Genomic DNA, 21,751 nt, shown 5'->3' with positions numbered 1-21,751 from the left:
CGGATACACATTACTATATATAAAATAGATAAACAACAAGGAACTACTGTATAGCACAGGGAACTATATTCAATATCTTGTAATAACCTATAATGGAAAAGAATCTGAAAAAGAATATGTATATAAATATGTATAACTCAATCATTTTGCTGGACACCTGTAACTAACACAAATTGTAAATCAGCTAAACTTAAATTTTTTAAAATGTGCTTCCAACCTAAATGTCCATCGACAGATGAATGAATATAGAAGATGTGGCATCTATATACAATGGAATAGCACTCAGCCATAAAAAGGAACGAAAGTGAGTTATTTGTAATGAGGTAGATGGACCTAGAGTCTGTCATACAGAGTGAAGTAAGTCAGAAAAAGAAAGAAAAATACTGTATACTAACGCACATATATGGAATCTAAAAAACAGTACTGATGAACCTAGTGGCAGGGCAGGAATAAAGACACAGACGTAGAGAATGGACTTGAGGACGCAGGGGAGAAGGGGAAGCTGGGACGAAGTGAGAGAATATAGCATTGACATATATGGTAGCATTGACACTACCAAATGTAAAATGGATGGCTAGTGGGAAGCTGCCGCATAGCACAGGGAGATCAGCTGGATGCTTTGTGATCACCTAGATGGGTGGGATAGGGAGGGTGGGAGGGAGGCTCAAGAGGGAGGGGATATGGGGATATATGTATACATATAGCTGATTCACTTTGTTGTACAGCAGAAACTAATTCAACATTGTAAAGCAATTATACTCCAATAAAGATATAAAATATATATATAAAATAAAATAAGATAAAAATAAAAATGTACTTCCAAGAATTCTGATAGTACTAAAGATCTTTACTTTATGATACCCTCTAGTTTCTAGACCACCCCTACCTATTCACAGTTCATTTTGCAACTTCTTATTTTCTTGTTTTCCTACTCAATCTAGATCCCTTGGACTGCTGTTTCAATAGTTTTATTCTTTGATCTCCTGCATATTTCAAAGACAAAGCAGGTAATAGAACATACTTGGTATACATATTAGAAAAAAAATTGACTTATTATTCAGTTATAACTCATGCAGCTTTTAAAAAACACTGGGTATCACAAGTTTATAAGTACATGAAAACATGACCTACACTCTGCTAACTATAAAACTAAACTTTAAGGAAACGGAATTCCCTGGCAGTTCAGTGGATAGGACTTGGCGCTTTCACTGCCAGGGACCCAGGTTTAGGTAACTAAGATGCCTCAAGCTGTGCAGCACAGCCAAAAAAAAAAAAAGAGATACATCCAAATAATGTACTCACCACAAAGTGGGTATAGAGGCAACACACCTCAAAATAATAAAGGCCATTATGATAAGCCATAAGCCCACAGCTAACATCATACTCAATGGTGAAAAGCTGAAATCATTTCCTGTAAGATGAGGAACAAGACAAGGATGCCCCTCTTGCTACTTTTATTCAACATAGTATTGGAAGTCCTAGTCATAGCAATCAGACAAGAAGAAGAAATAAAAGCAATCCAAATTGGAAAAGAAGTAGTAAAACTGTCACTGTTTGCAGATGACATACTATACATAGAAAATCCTAAAAAATTACCAAAAACTATAAGAGCTCATCAATGAATTCGGTAAAGTTGCAGGACTGAAAATTAATATACAGAAATCTCTTGCATATCTATACACTAACAACAAACCATCAGGAAGAGAAATTAAGGAAACAATCCCATTTAGAATCCCATCAAAAAGAATAAAATACCTAGGAATAACTCTAACTAAGGAGGTAAAAGACCTGTACTCAAAAAACTATAAGACATTCATGAAAGAAATTGAAGCTGACACAAACAGATGGAAAGATATACTGCATTCATGGATTGGAAGAATTAACATTTTTTAAATGACCATACTATCTAAGGCAATCTACAGATTCAATGCAATTCCTATCAAAATACCAAATCAAAATTACCAAATAATTTTTGTATGAAAACACAAAGGACCCTGAATAGCCAAAACAATCTGGAGAACAAAGAACAGAACTAGGCATATCATACTGCCTAACTTTAGACTATACTATATAGCTACAGTAATCAAAAGAGTATAGTACTGCACAAAAACAGACACATAGATCAATGGAACAGAATAGAGAGTCCAGAAATAAACCCATGCACTTATGGTCAATCTACAACAAAGAAGGCAGGAATATACAATGGGGAAAAGATAGTCTCTTCAATAGGTGGTGCTTGGGAAAGCTGGACAGCTACATGTAAAAGAATGAAATTAGAAATTTTCTGACACCACATATAAAAATACACACAAAGTGGATTAAAGAACAAAATGTAAGACCTGAAACCATAAAACTTCTAGAAGAAAACATAGGCAGACACTCTTTGCAATAAGTCACAGCATTATTTTTTGGATCTGTCTCCTAAAACAAAAGAAACAAAAGTAAAAATAAACAAATGGAATCTAATTAAATTTAAAAGCTTTGCACAGCAAAGGAAACCATCAACAGAATGAAAAGACAACCTACTAAATGAGAGAAAATATTTGCAAATGATACGACCAATAAAGGGTTAGTATTCAAAATATATAAACAGCTCATACAACTCAATATAAAAAAAACACAGGCAATTAAAAAATGGTGAGAAGATTTTAATGGACATTTTTATGAAGATATATAGATGGCTAAAAGGCACATGAAAAGATGTTCAACATCACTAATCTTCAGAGAAATGCAAATCAAAACCATAACGAGATATCACCTCACATCAGAATGGCTATAATCAAGAAGACCACAAGTAACAAATGTTGGTGAGGATGTGGAGAAAAGGGAACCCTCGTACACTGTTGGTAGGAATATAAATTGGTGCAGCCACTGTGGAAAATGGTATGGAGATTCCTCAACAAACTAAAAATAGAACTACCATATGATTTAGTGATTCCACTCTTAGGTATATCTAAAGAAAATGAAAACACTAATTCAAAAAGATACATGTACCCAAATGTTCATAGCAGGATTATTTCAATAGCCAAGATATGGAAGCAAACTAAGTGTCCACCAACAGATGAATGGATAAAGAAGATGTGGTATATTATATACAATGGAATACTACTCAGCCATAAAAAGGAATGAAATTTTGCCATTTGCAACAACATGGATGGACTTGGAGAATATTATTCTTAGTCAAATAAGTCAGACAGAGAAAGACAAATACTGTATGATATCACTTATATGTGGTACCTAAAAAATAAAACAAATGAATGAATATAACAAAACAGAAACAGAATCCCAGATGTAGAGAATAAGCCAGTGGTTATCAATGGGGAGAGGAAAGGGGGAAGGGTCAAGATAGGGGTAGGGAATTAAGACATATCAACTACTATGTATAAAATAAATGTTATAAGGATCTAGTGTACAGCACAAGGAATAAAACCAATATTTTATAATAACTTTAAATGGAATATATAATCTATATAAAAATTTTGAATCACTATGTTGTATAGCTGAAACTATAACATACAACTATATAGTATTTTATATATAACTATAATATATAATATTTTAAATAAACTATACCTCAATTTTTAAAAATGCATAAAATCAACTTTTTAAATAGATACATCTAAATAAAGTATACATACATCTAAACAAACTATACCTAGGTTTGTTTTTAAATAAAAGTGTTGAAAAGAAAAGAAACTAACCTATGTGCTATTACTGGTTAATCTTGAACACTAAGATGGGGAAGGGAAGAGAGCAATCCTTAGGAATTGTGTGACCCAGGAGACGGTACTTGGCCTAAACTATAGTTTCTTCCTTCTAAGAGATCATATATGATTGTGATGGGAATTAGATGAGATAATATGACTCAAGAGCACAGTGATGATGAGCTATCACTGAGAGCACAATTTCATTACAATAGTTATAATTCAAAAAAAGTTAGCTGTATTCTAATATACTCCTTACTTGCAGTAACTCATTAATCTTCGTACAACCCTGATGAAGACACTGTGAAAAGGTGCTTAATATTAAAAGAAATGCAAATTAAAGTGACACAGATAACATTTTTCATTTATCAGAGTAACAATGAAAAAGTTTGACCACCTAGACCCTTGGGCAAGCTGTAGGGAGATAAACTTTCATAAAATGTTGGTGGAAGTACAAAATAGTGCAACCCCTATGCAATTACTCCTAGGGCAATTTGGCAATAATTAACTATCAAAATTAAGTGCAACTTTAATACAGCAGTTTGAAATTTATCTTAGTTATACCTGCATATAATTACATGTTTTGACAGCTTTGTATAATTTAACAAATAGCTGAAAATATCCCAGTGTCCATCTGTAGCAGACTAATTCAATTGTGATATAATATAATATAATATAATGCCTTGCAACTATAAAAAAGGATGATAGGGACTTCCCTGGTGGTGCAGTGGTTAAGAATCCGCCTGCCAATGCAGGGGACAGGGGTTCCAGCCCTGGTCTGGGAAGATCCCACCTGCCGCAGAGCAACTAAGCCTGTGGGCCACAACTACTGAGTCTGCACTCTACAGCCCACAAACCACAACTACTGAGCCTGCGTGCCACAACTACTGAAGCCCGTGTGCCACAACTCCTGAAGCCCATGAGCCTAGAGCCCCTGCTCTGCAACAAGAGAAGCCACCGCAATGAGAAGCCCGTGCACTGCAACGAAGAGTAGCCCCCGCTAGCCGCAACTAGAGAAAGCCTGCGTGCAGCAACAAGACCCAACGCAGCCAAAAATAAACAAATAAATAAATAAAAGAATGATAAAAAGTTCCAGAGCTAATAGGCAAAGATGTCCAAAATATGTTTTTAAAAATATAGTACTTGTATATGAAATATATCTTTTTGTATAAAAAGAAATAATATACACATTCATATTTGCATAAAGAAACTCTGGAAGAATACAGCTGTTCCTCAGCACTGCCTTCGGAGGTGGCAGCTGTCTCCAACTCGGCATCATGGCTGCCCTCAGACCCCCCGTGAAGCCCAAGATCATCAAAAAGAGGACCAAGAAATTCATCCGGCACCAGTCAGACCAATATGTCAAAATTAAGCAGAACTGGTGGAAACCCAGAGGCACTGACAACAGGGTGTGCAGGAGATTCAAGGGCCAGATCTTGATGCCCAACATCAGTAACGGGAGCAACAAGAAAACAAAGCGCATGCTGCCCAGCAGCTTCCGTAAGTTCCTGGTCCACCTGGTCAAGGAGCTTGAAGTGAGGCTGATGTGCAACAAAGCTTACTATGCTGAGATTGCTCACAACCTCTCCTCCAAGAACCAAAAAGCCATTGTGGAAAGAGCAGCCCAGCTGGCCATCAGAATCACCAATCCCAACGCCAGGTTGCTCAGCGAAGAAAATGAATAGACAGCTCACGTACACATTTAGTTTGTGTTAATAAAACCATAAAACTCGGCTAAAAAAAAGAAACTATGGAAGAATACAAAAGAAACTAATGCTGAATAGGAAGAGTTTAGTTTAGGAGAAATACCTGACAGTGAGAAAACAGCAAGGAGGCCTGGGAACTATTTAGACCCAGATCTGATTAAACACTGTTTTGATTTTTTAATATGTTTCCTTTAAAATTAAACCAAAATTGACAAAGCACTCTATGGAAAGATTTCTAGGGTACAATTAAGTGAAAAAACCTAAATGCAGAATAGTTTATGTAGTATCAAATTACAAACAAAATAGAGCAAAAGGAAGAGTGCAGAGTACATATGTATTTGCTAATATTTGTTTAAGATATTTCAGGAAGGGTATATACAACTGTCAACATTTGTATTATAGAAACTGTACTGAGTGGTATTCTGGTAAATGTTTAACAATCAACTTGGGAAGTGGTGGGGAGAAAGCCCTGTTTTGTAGGGTTGGCCAATTTTTGTGGTGTAAATACACCCACCACGGTGGATTGTAAACTATCAGTGTGACCACCTGAGCAAGAGTTGAGAAGAAATGCACACATCTAGTGAGCTGGAAGGAGCTGTCTCCATGACACCACTGAGAGCACTAATCCAGGCCCCAGTGGCTACACTGTTTTAATGAAGATTTTATTGACATTTAATCTGCTTAGGTATAGTGTATTTCCTGAACATCTATCTTGAATCTCAAATTATTATTGTTAACATTTATCTCTAAAGAGAAGCCAACTCTCTGAAGGAAGTGAAGTGTTTCAAGAATATTGGAATGGTGGCTGTTTTATCCCCTCAAGTTTCACGTACACTATGGGGACACCAAACTCTTGCCACCTACCCACATGTGTTTGTGTCTCTTCTCCTCCTCCTCCAACCCCCCTCCCTCTCCGGTCCCACTGCTGTCCTCTGCTACTCCAAAAGGGCCCAAGGGAACAGTTTACAAGACAGTAAGTGATTAAAACTCCCCTAGTTGTCTGTCTTCCACTCTATACCCATTTCAAGATTATAGGTTGTTCGCACTCTGAACTAACAGGAATGTTGAACTCCTTAGATCAGATCTGGGTCCAGTAGTTCCCAGGCCCCCTCCATCTTGTCATTTTTCCACATTCCTATCATCAGGATACTCTTACACCCGCTCTTGAAGGAGCTCAAATGACACTGAGCAAAGGGGTATTTTATTCTGAAATGACCCTGCTCTATGGACCGGATCTGACTGTAGCTCCTCCCAACACACACTCACATTCCTTACATGCTGCATGTCCTGTATCAAGAAACAGGTACCCAGATCACATGAAAAAATAAAGACTTTCGAAGCATGTTCAGAGACGTGATCCTACAAGACTATGACCTTTACTACACAGGTAGATCAGTGTGTTTCTCAACTTTCTTTTCATTTTTTTTCATCCCTTACTGCAGGAGTCTTTTAGTTTTTTTTTTTTTTATTTTTTGGCTGCCCCGTGGGCAAGTGGGATCTTAGTTCCCCAACCAGGGATCTAACACCCCACCCCGCCACCCCCACCCCGCAGTGGAAGCGCTGAGTCTTAATCATTGGACCGCCAGGGAAGTCCCTGCAGGAGTCTTTTAAAACATTTTTTTCCCTAATAGCCCTCCCCGTGAGATCTTAATACGACAGATATTGTGGGTATCTGTTTACGTACTGTGGCCCCCTTGTAATATCTAAGATTGTTTTCGCCCTGCCCCCCCACCAATATAAACCCCCTCAGAGTAAAAAACAATTTTAAAAACATGTAGAACAGGAGGAGCAGCCCACAGCGCATTTATTCCTAATCGGAAGTGACACCTTCAAAATCTACGTTCTCAACCTGAAAATTGAGAGCTTGGAGAAAATTTTGAGGGAGAACCACTGGGGCCTCCATTAATTTTGACTTTAAGATGACACCATCATGCCTGATACTGTACTTTCCCTCCCACATTCTCTAAAAAGAAGCATGGAGGTCAGCCCTGCTCTGCAACCTACCACCATGCAATGCTAACCACAACTGCTTGATAACAAAACCAAATTTAAGTCAAAAGTAAAGATGAACCAGCTACTCATCAAAGATCCACCCAAGGGGATTCTAAAATAAACATTTAACACACATACACCAAAAATATCCTCCTTCAAAGGGGACCTGCAAAAAGCTACCTTATTTTCGTATAGCAGTGAAATTACCTTCTCCAGAATCCCAGCCATTAAGCTCTCTTTTTCCTTTTTTTAGGCATAAAAAGGGAATACCTGCCCGACCAAGTTTTGTAGCCCTAACATTCTCTGAGCTTTGCCTCTGATCTCTGTTTCTCCAGTTTGCCTAGAGCCACCCGGTGAGGGGTTCAAAGGCCACAGAAAGGCAGGGCTGGGTCAGCCAGGAGAGGGGGAGTCTAAGGAACTAGGTCAGCATGCATCCCCACCTGCCCTACCTCATTGCCATACGGACTTACGGCTTTTCCAAGCTTGTGCCGAATAGGAGCCATGGCAGAAACTTCAAATGTTTCCCAATTCTCTCAGTCAGATCCAGACACCAGATCCAGACAGCTTTTCTAATGTTTTTATTCTTATCCCCAAACAAAAACTCCACCCTCGTTTGGCCACAGGGTCTTCGTATCCAAAGTAATTCCTTTAACTTGGGGGTGGGGCAAAGGAGGAGAGTTACTAAAAGGAGGCACAACTTCTATTTAATCAAAAACCAAGTTAAGGGCTTCCCTGGTGGCTCAGTGGTTGAGACTCCGCCTGCCGATGCAGGGGACACGGGTTCGTGCCCCGGTCTGGGAAGATCCCACATGCCGCGGAGCGGCTGGTCCCGTGAGCCATGGCCGCTGAGCCTGCGCGTCCGGAGCCTGTGCTCCGCAACGGGAGAGGCCACAACTGTGAGAGGCCCGCGTAACGCAAATAAAAACAAACAACAACAACAACAACAAAAAAAACCAAGTTAATTGCAGATTAGTTCCAAATGTATACAAAACTGACCTAAGACCTAAACCTCTGTAGTCACAGATGACCTAGTCCTAGACCTCTTCCTCTGGAGCTAAGAGTCAGTATAATTTATTCCCAGTCAAAAAGATAAAAACCCACTCTCTGGGCTCGGAGCTAGTTTGTGGTGACAATGCTAAAAGCACTAAGGTCAGGATTGTCGGTAAATACGGGCCCATTATGCTGCCTCCCTCAGGAAGACGGTGAAGAAAACTGAAATCAGCCAGCACGCCAAGTACACTTGTTTCACTGGTGGCAAAACCAAAATGAAGAGATGAGCTTTGGGGATCTGGCGCCATGGTTCCTGAAAAGCTTGCAGGTGATGCCTAGACCTACAGTACCGCTCCTACCATCGCTATAAAATCTGACTGAAGGAACTTTAAGACCAGTGGAAGGTCCACCATTGGTAACATTGCTAGCCTACAATAAATGGGTTAATTCATGTAACAACAAAAGACAAAAAGCCTGTCAGACCCCAAATCTGCCTCAAGCTATCATCCCATCAAATTCCCTCCTGATTCAAATATCTTAAGTAGTTATCCCCCAAGGTTATAAATGAGTTCTTAACTGCCAAGTCCAATCATTCCTTAAATATCATAGACCTAACCTGCTCTTTTGTGGATCCCCAAGGAGATTCTCAACTGAAACTATAATCTAGGTCTCCCCTGGAGCCTCACTCTTGCATGTCTGTCCCTTGGTTGTGGGTGTGTCCCCCTGAGCCCATTCCTTAGAGGATTCTAAGTCAAAACCCACAGACTTTTTGTTCTTCGCACTTTTCATGAACAATCCTATCCATGCTTAAAGTTAATAACCAACTCCCATGTTCAGTGTATTTTTTTGGCCACACCTCACGGCATGTGGGATCACAGTTCCCCGACCAGGGATCAAACTCACGCCCCCTGCATTGAAAGTGCGGAGTTTTAACCACTGGACCACCAGGGAAGTCCCCAGTTATTATTCTTTACACTTTTTATGTATCTTAACTGTTTCATATATTTTTAATAACGTGAGCTTTACTGGAATCAAACTGGTGACTCTCCGACTGCTTACCAACCACATGGCATAGAACGAGTCCTTGCTAATTGAGCCTCAGTTTCCTTAAGATAAATCAAGACTATGGGATTAACTTATACACACTACTATACATAAAACAGATAACCAACAAAGACCTACTATATGGCACACGGAATTATACTCAATATTTTTTAATAAGCTATAAGGCAAAAGAATCTGAAAAGAATATCTGTGTGTGTTATATATATTCATATATACATATATATATATACATACCTGAATTGCTGTGCTGTACACCTAAAAGTAACACGATATTATAAATCAACTATACTTCAATTTAAAAATAATAATAATTTCTCAGGATTTAAAAAAAAGTATTAAAAAAAGATAAATCACTACTGTATAGCACAGGGAGCTATCTATATTCAATATCTTGTGATAAACTGTAATGGAAAAGAATATGAAAATGAAAGTATATATATGTATAACTGAGTCACTCTGCTGTACAGCAGTAATTAACACATTGTAATTCAACTCTACTTCAATAAAAAATAAATTAAAAAAAGATAAATCAAGACTAGTAATAGCACTTACTGAAAAGGTTTATTGTGGGGATTAAATCAAACAACTTATCTATACACATTTATAAGTGTTGGATCTTATGTGTAGAAACGAACTATTTAGGGAAAAATACATATTAGGTAGTTCTTTTTCTACATGTCCTTCAATATATGGCAAAAACTCAGTAATTCCAGTCTCACATCCACAATTAAGAAAAGAATATTTATTAATAGCTATTACCTATGTATTGAGCATGTACTGCTTGCCAGGCGTCATTATAAGCACTTTATATGAATTATCTCATTTAATTTTCCTACTGAGATAAATGTATTTACAGGAATTCCCTGGCGGTACAGTGCTTAGGACTTGGTGCTCTCACTGCCAGGGGCCAGGTTCAATTCCTGGTTGGGGAACTGAGATCCCACAAGCTGTGTGGCACAGCCAAAAAAAAAAAAATCATATTCACTTCTCCAGTCTTCTAACAAGGAAGGTTCTGATAAGGTTAAGTCACTAGCCAAAGTCAGTTCAATGCTCTGAGCCGAAATTCAAACCAAATGTCTCTTTAGAGAGGTCCTAGTGTTAGTCACAAGGTCCTAGTGTTTAACCAAATGCACTGTCCTAAAAATAATCCTGTCAGCAGCAAGTAAGTATTAACATTTAAAACAAATTCCTTTACTTACTAATATTTACTAATGCTTACTGAACTAAGATTGCCATAGATGCTTAGAACTAAAAAGAACAACACAGCTCCTATGGAAGTTTCCTTTGTTAGGTTGTGGGAATTATCTTTCTGAACTGACTGGCCTACTTTTTTTTTTCTTCACATCTTTATTGGAGTATAATTGCTTTACAATGTTGTCTTAGTTTCTGCTGTATAACAAAGTGAATCAGCTATATGTATACATATATCCCCATATGCCCTCCCTCTTGAGCTTCCCTCCCACCCTCCCTATCCCATCCCTCTAGGTCCTCACAAAGCATCGAGTTGATCTCCTTGTGCTATGTAGCAGTTTCCCACTAGCCACCCATTTTACATTTGGTAGTGTATATATATCAATGCTACTCTCTCACTTCATCCCAGCTTCCCCTTCCCTCCCTGTGCCCTCAATTCTGTTCTCTACATGTGTGTTTTTATTCCTGCCGTGCCACTAGGTTAACCAGTACCAATTTTTAAACTTCCATATATATGCATTAGCATACAGTATCTGTTTTTCTCTTAGGTCTACTTTTATTCATCTGTGAGTTGTAGCAGTACAACACTGCTATTCAAAATATCATAACTTAATCTCCAAATTCAGTATATGCACGCTGGGTTCACGCAAACTTATTACAGAAAGGAGTGAAACTGGAACACAATTTAGACTCTAGTTCTTAAGGAAGCAGTCGGAGGTCACTGTCTATTTCCTCCTGCAAATGTTCCTTGGCTTATAACCCTCTTTACTTCTGGATAACCCTTACATGTTTTACCTTCTAGCATAACTTTTTCCTCAAAATTGTTAGTTTCTGACACTGCAGAAATACAAAGGATCATGAGAGGTTACTCCAAGCAACTGTATGCCAATTAAATGGACAACCTGGAAGAAATGGACAAGTTCTTAGAAAAGCACAACCTCCTGAAACTGAACCAGGAAGAAACAGAAAATATAAACAGACCAATCACAAGCACCAAAATTGAAACTGTGATTTAAAATCTTCCAACAAACAAAAGCCCAGGACCGGATGGCTTTACAGGTGAATTCTATCAAACATTGAGAGAAAAGCTAACACCTATCCTTCTCAATCTCTTCCAAAATATAGCAGAGGGAGGGACACTCCCAAACTAATTCTACAAGGCCACCATCACCCTGATACCAAAACCAGACAAAGATGTCACAAAAAAAGAAAAATACAGGCCAATATCACTGATGAACAAAGATACAAAAATCCTCAACAAAATACTGGCAAACAGAATCCAACAGCACATTAAAAGGATCATACACCATGATCAAGTGAGGTTTATCCCAGGAATGCAAGGATTCTTCAATATATGCAAATCAATCAATGTGATAAACCATATTAACAAATTGAAGGAGAAAAACCATATGATCATCTCAATAGATGGAGAAAAAGCTTTTGACAAAATTCAACACCCATTTATGATAAAAACCGTGCAGAAAGTAGGCAGAGAGGGAACTTACCTCAACATAATAAAGGCCATATATGACAAACCCACAGTGAACATAATTCTCAATGGTGAAAAGCTGAAACAATTTCCACTAATACCAGGAAAAAGACAAGGTTGCCACTCTCACCACTATTATTCAACATAGTTTTGGAAGTACTAGCCACAGCAATCGGAGAAGAAAAATAAATAAAAGAAATCCAAATCAGAAAAGAAGAAGTAAAATTGTCACTGTTTGTAGATGACATGATATTATACATAGAGAATCCTAAAGATCCTACCAAAAACTACTTGAGCTAATCAATGAATTTGGTAAAGTTGCAGGATACAAAATTAATGCACAGAAACCTCTTGCATTCCTATACACTAATGATGAAAAATCTGAAAGAAAAATTAAGGAAACACTCCCATTTACCATTGTAAGAAAAAGAATAAAATACCTAGGAATAAATCTACCTAAGACCTGTATGTAGAAAACTGTAAGATACTGATGAAAGAAATTAAAGATGATACAAACAGATGGAGAGGTATACCATGTTCTTGGATTGGAACAATCAACATTGTGAAAATGACTATACACTCAAAGCAATCTACAGACTCAGTGCAATCCCTATCAAACTACCAATGGCATTTTTCACAGAACTAGAACAAAAATTTTCACAATTTGTATGGAAACACAAAAGACCCCAAATAGCCAAGGCAATCTTGAGAAAGAAAAATGGAGCTGGAGGAATCAGGGTCCCTGACTTCAGACTGTACTACAAAGCTACAGTAATCAAGACAGCATGGTACTGGCACAAAAACAGAAATATAGATCAATGGAACAGGATAGAAAGCCCAGCAATAAACCCACATACATATGGTCACCTTGTCTTTGATAAAGGAGGCAAGACTATACAATGGAGAAAAGACAGCCTCTTCAATAAGTGGTGCTGGGAAAACTGAACAGCTACATGTAAAAGAATGACATTAGAACACTCCCTAACATGATACACAAAAATAAATTCAAAATGGATTAAATCCTAAATGTAAGGCCAGACACTATAAAACTGTTAGAGGAAAACATAGGGAGAACACTCTATGACATAAATGACAGCAAGATCCTTTTTGACCCACCTCCTAGAGAAATGGAAATAAAAACAAAAATAAACAAATGGGACCTAATGAAACTTAAAAGCTTTTGCACAGCAAAGGAAACCATAAACAAGATGAAAAGACAACTCTCAGAATGGGAGAAAATATTTGCAAATGAATCAACTGACAAAGGATTAATCTCCAAAATATACAAGTAGCTCATGAAGCTCAATATCAAAAAAACAAACAAACCAATGAAAAAATGGGCAGGGGCTTCCCTGGTGGCTCAGTGGTTGAGAGTCCACCTGCCGATGCAGCGGACGCGGGTTTGTGCCCTGGTCCGGGAAGATCCCACATGCCGCGGAGCGGCTGGGTCCGTGAGCCATGGCCACTGAGCTTGCACGTCCGGAGCCTGTGCTCCGCAGCGGGAGAGGCCACAACAGTGAGAGGCCCGCGTAACGCAAAAAAAAAAAAAAAAAGGGCAGAAGACCTAAATAGACATTTCTCCAAAGAAGATATACAGACTGCCAACAAACACATGAAAGGATGCTCAACATGACTAATTATTAGAGAAATGCAAATCAAAACTTCAATGAGGTATCACCTCACACCGGCCATTTTGATGATGGCCATCATCAAAAAATCTACAAACAATAAATGCTGGAGAGGGTGTGGAGAAAAAAGGAAACCCTCTTGCACTGTTGATGAGAATGTAAATTGATACGGCCACTATGGAGAACAGTATGGAGGTTCCTTAAAAAACTAAAAATAGAACTACTATACAACCCAGCAATCCCACTACTGGGCATATACCCTGAGAAAACCATAATTCAAAGAGTCATGTACTACAATGTTCATTGCAGCTCTATTTACAATAGCCAGGACATGGAATCAACCTAAGTGTCCATCGACAGATGAATGGATAAACAAGATGTGGCACATATATACAATGGAATGTTACCCATAAAAAGAAACGAAATTGAGTTAATTGTAGGGAAGTGGATGGACCTAGAGACTGTCATACAGAGTGAAGTAAGTGAGAAAGAGGAAAACAAATACCGTAAGCTAACACATATATATGGAATCTTAAAAAAAAAAAGGTTCTGAAGAACCTAGGGGCAAGACAGGAATAAAGACACAGAAGCAGAGAATGGACATGAGGACACGGGGAGGGGGAAGGGTAAGCTGGGACAAAGTGAGAGAGTGGCATGGACATATATACACTAACAAACGTAAAATAGATAGCTAGTGGGAAGCAGCTGTATAGCACAGGGAGATCAGCTCGGTGCTTTGTATTCACCTAGAGGGGTGGGATAGGGAAGGTGGGAGGGAGATGCAAGAGGGAAGAGATATGATGATATATGTATATGTATATCTGATTCACTTTGTTATACAACAGAAACTAACACCATTGTAAAGCAATTATACCCCAATAAAGATGTTTAAAAAAAAAAGAAATTAACTTAAAGTAGTTTAAAAAAATTGTTAGTTTCATATAATTAGGAGACTAAAATTCATTGAAAACTTCTTGGTATTAATTAGTACCCCAATATGAATTGCCATATTAGTTTAAAAAACAAAAGAATGACATACAAATTACAGATTATTTAATCCAATCACGCTAGTTCTTTACAAATTCAGTTTATATGCACTTTTTTTTTCTCTTTTTTTTTTTTGTTGTTAATGGCACTTAAATGCTCCTCAAGATTTCAGGAGATTTGTAATCCTGTTTTCCATTAGGGTTTGGCTTCTATCAAGTCACCCCACCTGGAATGCTCCCTCAATCAAAGATAATATTCAAGGACCTTGCCTCACCTAACTCCTTCCAGAAGGCCATCAGATAACTAGTTAATTCATGATCCTGCAAGGCACCAAGACAGGTTTCAGCTTTTAGTTCTTTCCACATCGCCCATGTGGCTTTGGGTCTCTACTCCCTTCCTCCAAGGTGTTCCTTTGAAGAAAATATGTCTATTTCAGTTTAGACTTTCTAAGAATAAGAATATAATCATCACGAATACTGAGTATTTATTCAGCACTTAGCTGGTGATGGTATGCACAGAGGTATTTACACATTCCTAATAGAAAAACCAGAGAGCATTCTGGAGCCAAAGATCTGTAAATCTTTCCCAACTACCTCCTTCCCCACAGGCTATAACAAATTTAAATCTTTTCTATTTTAAGAAAACGAAATCCTCCAGAAATATTTAGCTCCCACCCTACCTCACTGTCCTATTTTACAAAGAACTCCTCCAAACTGCAATCACCCTATCTATCCTGCACTCTTCAACCCATTGTAATTAGGCTTCTGCTCCCACCACCTCACTGAAACTACCCAAGATTCACCAGTGTAGTCCAATACCAAATTCAGTGGACTTGCAGAATATCTTTTGATACCATTTCTCCCTTAAGATCCTCCCTTCAATTCTCTGTGCATCATTTCAGTCTCCCTGGCTGGCTTCTCTGCCCACTTATAAACGATAGTGTCTCCCTTTGCCTCATCTCCAATCGCCCGTTTATCCACATACTTGCCCTTCAGTCTACGCTTATTTGCTGTTAATTCTCACAACAAGACATTTCTCCTGAATGTCAAATTCAGTCATCCACCAACTGGACATCTTCACCTGGCAATTAAAACTGAACCACATCTTGGGGCTTTCCTGGTGGCACAGTGGTTAAGAATCTGCCTGCAGGGGACACGGGTTCAAACTCTGGTCTGGGAAGATCCCACATGCTGCAGAGCAACTAAGCCCATGAGCCACAATTCCTGAGCCCGCGTGCCACAACTACTGAAGCCCACGTGCCTAGAGCCCGTGCTCCGCAACAAGAGAAGCCACCGCAATAAGAAGTCCATGCACCACAACAAAGAGTAGCCCCCGCTCGCTGCAACTAGAGAAAGCCCGCACACAACTAAGACCCAAAGCAGCCAAAAATGAATAAATAAAATGTATAAATTTAAAAAAAAAAAAGAAACCAACCTTTAAAAAAAACAAAAAGATGGAACCACATCTAAAATTTAAAGAATTACCTTGTCCTTGGGGCCTGCTTTAACCCCCAAATCCACCTAATGATCCATGAGTCTTCTAAGAAGCCTCCTAGTTCAAGACCCAAATTCAGCTACGAAGTTCGATGGATCTTATTACTTAAAAATCTCTTCCATTTACCCCTGCGTTCCCCATTCCTACTGCCCTGCCTCAGTACATTCATTCGACACATTTATGGAGTACCCATAACATGCTCTATGTATGGTTAATAGGAGAAAAAAGGTACCAGCTCTTTTTTTTTTTTAATTTTTATTTATTTTTGGCTGCATTGGGTCTTCGTTGCTGCACCGTGAGCTTCTCATTGCAGTGGCTTCACAATCTAATGGGTGTTAGATAACAAACATTTTCAGAACCTAATCTTTCATCTTGTACCCTTAGTAGATTAATCTCAGAATTGGGATTGGCTTCCAGAATGTAGCACTCCCAAACCTTCATATTCTTCCAAGGAAGCACTGTTCAATGGAAATACAATGTGGGCTACAGAAATCATTTTAAAGGTTTTAGGAGGTATTTTCTTTAGGTACAAAGAAGCACGTGAAATAAATTTTAATATATTTCTATTAAAGCCACCATATCAAACATATTATTTCAACATGGAATTAATATAAAAATCATCAGATATTTTACTTTTTTATATAAAACCTATGAAATTTAGTTTATATTTTCTACTTAATGAATCACAATTCAGTGCTAAATATTCAATGGTTAAAGTAAAATGTAGTGGTACCAAAATAAAGTTGTATTTAATGGGAAAATATTTCACTTTGCTTCAGTTTTAAATTTGAAATTAATTAAAATAAAATCACAAAGTCAGTTTCTCAGTTGTCCTATCCAAATTTCAAGTTATTAGACAATGCAGTTACTTATGGAATTCATTTTAAATGCAAATCTCATTGCTTTAGGCTGTATTCCACACCACCTGGCTAAACATCAACATCATCCAAGTGGGTTTTAGAAAACCACAGATTCTAAACTAACCCCTGCATGGCTCCCTTAGGTCTGAAGCTAAAAACCCCATAAAGATTCAGAGAGTAGCCTGGTAAAGGAAAGTGGGAACCACTAATCCCAAGAGCAAAATTCACATTTTTCAGTCCAGCAAGCAAAGCAAGGCCTCCCCAGTTCTACCCCTAGCCAAAGTTTACAGACCATCTTGTACAACAGTATTCCCCACACCAGCCCTACCCCCAGCCCTGCTTCCTCTAGGCTATTTTAAGCAGCTTCGTCTTTTCTCAAGTAGCAGCTTCAACATAGAAAGCTCTTTGGTCATTCAACCCTCCCCCATCCAGTTTGCCTCTAAAGCACCAATTCACCTCTAGAGAACTAGAGGAAAGGGACCAGTGGAATCAAGTATTTCTTAACAATCCTCCAGCTGGTAGAATCAAGTATTTCTTATCCTTCTGCTTCACTCAGATAAAACTGAACACTCCCTTCTGTACTATCTCGGCACAGATATTTATCACATCAATTGATTGCACTTACTCATTTGTTTGCAATGCTGTCTCCTCATTTTGGACTTTAGTCCCCAGAGGACAGATCTTGGTGGCTGTCCTCTAGACTCAAATATGTGTGCTTTATTTGGGGAAGAAATCAAAATATAGGCTAGATATTAGATAATACTAGGAAATGGTAATAATGGTGTGATTGTGCACAATGTTCTTAAGAGATTTAACCTTAAGGATGATACCTACAGCTTTGCAATGGTTAATACACATACCAAAAGACAATTATTGAATTGATATAATGGGTACTGTGGTGTTCATTGCATTATCCTCTCAACTTGTTTTATGCTTGAAAATTTTCATTTAAAAAGTTGGATGTTGGGACTTCCCTGGTGGCACAGTAGTTAAGAATCCTCCTGCCAATGCAAGGGACATGGGTTCGAGCCCTGGTCCAGGAAGATCCCACATGCCACAGAGCAACTAAGCCCATGTGCCACAACTACTGAGCCTGCATGCCACAACTACTGAAGCCCGTGTGCCTAGAGCTCATGCTCTGCAACAAGAGAAGCCACAGAGATGAGAAGCCCACGCATCACAACGAAGAGTAGTGCAACTACAGAAAGCCCGCACGCACCAACGAAGACGCAACACAGCCAAATAAATAAATATAAATTTGATTTTAAAAAAAAGTTCGATGTTTATCTTAAAGAATAAAAATATGAATAAATGCACAAATGATTTTAAAATAAAGAAGAAACAGGTATTGCACAGTGGCTTAATCTGGGGAGATTTGCCAACTCTGCATTTATAAATATTATTTTAGAATAAAGGAATAGAGTCCTTCTCTTTTCTAAATGTCAACTTTTCCAATACTTCTTTTCAGAATGTGCCTCTTTTGGAACCAGACACATTAAATAGCAGGATTGGTTAGGAAAAGCTATTTTAGATGCACTTGTTCTACTTTTTTCTTGCCTCTTGCGAAACAGTCTACAGGATCTAGCATCAACTTTGTCACCCACCACTGAGTCTGGATACAACACCCTTCTTCTTAACCACAGCTCTGGTCTTTTTCCATCTAATTCCTCTCTTACTGCATGACTCAGTTTTGGAAAGTCAGGAAGAGAAACCAAGATAAGCACTTACAGGCACAGTCATGAAGCTTAGAGGTACTACACACTCATCAAAATTCCCATCATGAGTTGTCCTTTTTTCCTCTTATTCTTGTAGATAATTTACAATGATGGAAATTTCTCTTTATCCTTCCCTTTTTATTAAAAGTAATAACTAAAATATTTTTAGATTTTTCTTTACTAAGAGTAAAAAAATATGAGAATATTTATGTAAGGCTTGATTGAGCTGCATCATAAGAAATATTTCAAAAGAATACAGGACTGGGTGAATGAAGTATCGTATGATATGTCTATACAATGGAATTCTAGGTAGCCATTAAAATAGCATGCACTGAAATGGCAAAAGGTTCAAAACATAGCATTAAAAGAACAGCTGAAAAATTACATGTGATACAGTCCTCCATGTGTATGTGGGGAGTGCTGGAGAGTTATCTATGTAAGTGTAGATTTAAAACATCTGAAAAAATACACAACCTAGTCATGAGGTTACTGCTGTGAAGTATGAGATAGAGAGGAGGGTACAAAGAAAACAGAGAATATTTATCTTTCAGCACTTTGCTATTTTATTATTTTTTTCAACCAGCATCTGTTACCTTTATTATAAAGGTTGAAAAAATTCTAATTACACAAAAAAATTGAAATAAAATTCAGAAAACCACATCTACCAAATTTCAGTATTAATAAACTTTCTATGAAAAATAGTTTCTTGCCATTAATAATAAAGAAATAAAAATTAAGGACCTAAATGGACATTTTTCCCAAGAAGACATACAGATGGCCAACAGGTACATGAAAATGTGCTAATCATCATTAATCATCAAGGAAATACAAATCAAAAGCACAATGAGGACATCCCTGGTGGCACAGTGGTTAAGAATCCACCTGCCAATGCAGGGGACACGGGTTTGAGCCCTGGTCCAGGAAGATCCCACATGCCGCAGAGCAACTAAGCCTGTGTGCCACAACTACTGAGCCTGCTCTCTAGATCCCTCGAGCTGCAACTACTGAAGCCCACGCGCCTAGAGCCCGCAATGAGAAGGAGAAGCCACCGCGATGAGAAGCCCGTGCACCGCGATGAAGAGTAGGCCCTCTCACCGCAACTAGAGAAAGCCCACGTGCAGCAACAAAGACCCAACACAGCCAAAAAAAAAACACCCACAATGAGATAGCACCTCAAATGAAGTAGCAGCATTCTTTACAATAGCCAAGGTAAGGAAACAACCTAAGTGTCTGTCCACTGATGAATGGGTACTGGGTAAAGAAAATGTGGGATATATATACAACGGGATTTTATTGTCTTTAAAAAGAAGGAAATCCTGTCATTTGCAACAGCATGAATCAACCTAATGCCATTATGCTAAGTAAAATACATTAGACAGAGAAAGATAAATATTGCATGGTATCACATATATGTGGAATCTAAAAAAAAAACAACAAAAAAGGCAAACTCACAGAAACAGAGAGTAAAAAAGTGATTGCCAGGATCTGGGGGCGGTGAGGGAAATAGGGAGCGGTTGGTAAAAGGGTGCAAACTTTCAGTTATAGGATGAATAAGGTCTGAGTTTCTAATGCATAACATGGTAACTCTAGTTGATAACACTGTACTGTATAATTGAAATTTGCTAAGACAGTAGAACTTAAATATTCTCACTAAGAAAGATAAATCTGTGAGGTTATGGATGTGCTAATTACCTCAGTGGAGGGAATACTTTCACAATGTACACTTTAAATAGCTTACAAATCTATTTGTCAATTTTTTTTTGGCCCGGCTGCATGGCTTGTGGGATCCTAGTTCACTGACCAGGGATTGAACCTGTGCCCCCAGCAGTGGAAACACAGGGTCCTAACCACTGGACCACCAGGGAATTCCCTCTATTTGTCAATTATACCTCCATAAGGCTGAAAATAATCTCAGTAATAATCTCAAAATGAAAATAATGTAGTCACTTAAAAATATCAGACTGACAAAGAATAAAGATTGATAATATTTAGAGGTGATAAACTTGACGCTCTTGGTTCAAGTTTAAATTTAGAGGGCAATAACTATCAAAAATTTTCAATTTACACCTAGAAGTACATTCTATTTTTGTTTACATTTCTCTGGAATATTTTTTGCCCATCCTTTGTGTTTCAATTCATATTGCTTTTAGGAGTGTCTCTTGTGGACAATATATCATTTAATTTAGATTTTGTTTTATTTATACAATCTGTGGCATTTCTTTTAGATGGGGACTATATTTCATAAACATTTATTGTAATAATACATGTTTGGTGCAGGCAGGTGTTTTGCTAAATGGGTTGTTTTTCTTTTTTTTCTCTTTTCCTCTATTAATTTAAAAGACATACACTCTACTTTAATTTTATGACTGATTCCCTTTATGTCTTTAAATAGTACTCTTGGGGGCTTCCCTGGTGGCGCAGTGGTTGAGAGTCCGCCTGCCGATGCAGGGAACACTGGTTCGTGCCCCAGTCCGGGAAGATCCCACATGCCGCGGAGTGGCTAGGCCCGTGGGCCATGGCCGCCGAGCCTGCGCGTCCGGAGCCTGTGCTCCGCAATGGGAGAGGCCACAACAGTGAGAGGCCCGCGTACCGAATAAATAAATAAATAAATAAATAAATAAATAGTACTCTTAAATCCATATTTCTCAATCTATTAAAATTATGATAGAAATCTACTTACCGGGACCCGAAAAGAAGTACGTAAAATTAATATGAAAAGAATGAAGCCTCAAAGAAGTAATATTATACAATCTAATTTTTATAAAATAATAATAAATGTTAGTGTAGTATAGGAACATAAACCAAATGTATATTATTTGGTATGGGATTAGTTACTGGTTACTTTCATGTTTTATATCATACATTTCTGTAGTGTTTAATTTGTAGAATGATGTCAAATAACTTTATAATAAACATGATCGTTTTTGTAA

General features: G+C 38.1%; 2 protein-coding genes across 6 annotated transcripts in view; one reads left to right on the top strand and one right to left on the bottom strand.

The window, feature by feature from the left end:
* The window catches only part of TET1 (tet methylcytosine dioxygenase 1), a 127,062-nt gene that overhangs the window by 53,798 nt on the left and 51,513 nt on the right, over positions 1–21,751 (bottom strand). The window lies entirely within an intron of this gene.
* Positions 4,952–5,389, top strand: LOC132507169 (large ribosomal subunit protein eL32-like). The gene has a single exon (XM_060126265.1). The coding sequence runs from the start codon at positions 4,982–4,984 to the stop codon at positions 5,387–5,389; it is 408 nt and encodes a 135-aa protein (XP_059982248.1). The 5' UTR covers positions 4,952–4,981.

Source organism: Lagenorhynchus albirostris, chromosome 16 (genome assembly GCF_949774975.1).
Source record: "Lagenorhynchus albirostris chromosome 16, mLagAlb1.1, whole genome shotgun sequence".
Lineage (NCBI taxonomy): Eukaryota > Metazoa > Chordata > Mammalia > Artiodactyla > Delphinidae > Lagenorhynchus > Lagenorhynchus albirostris.
Note: the sequence above shows the minus strand (reverse complement) of the source record. Positions and strands in the feature narration are given on the sequence as shown.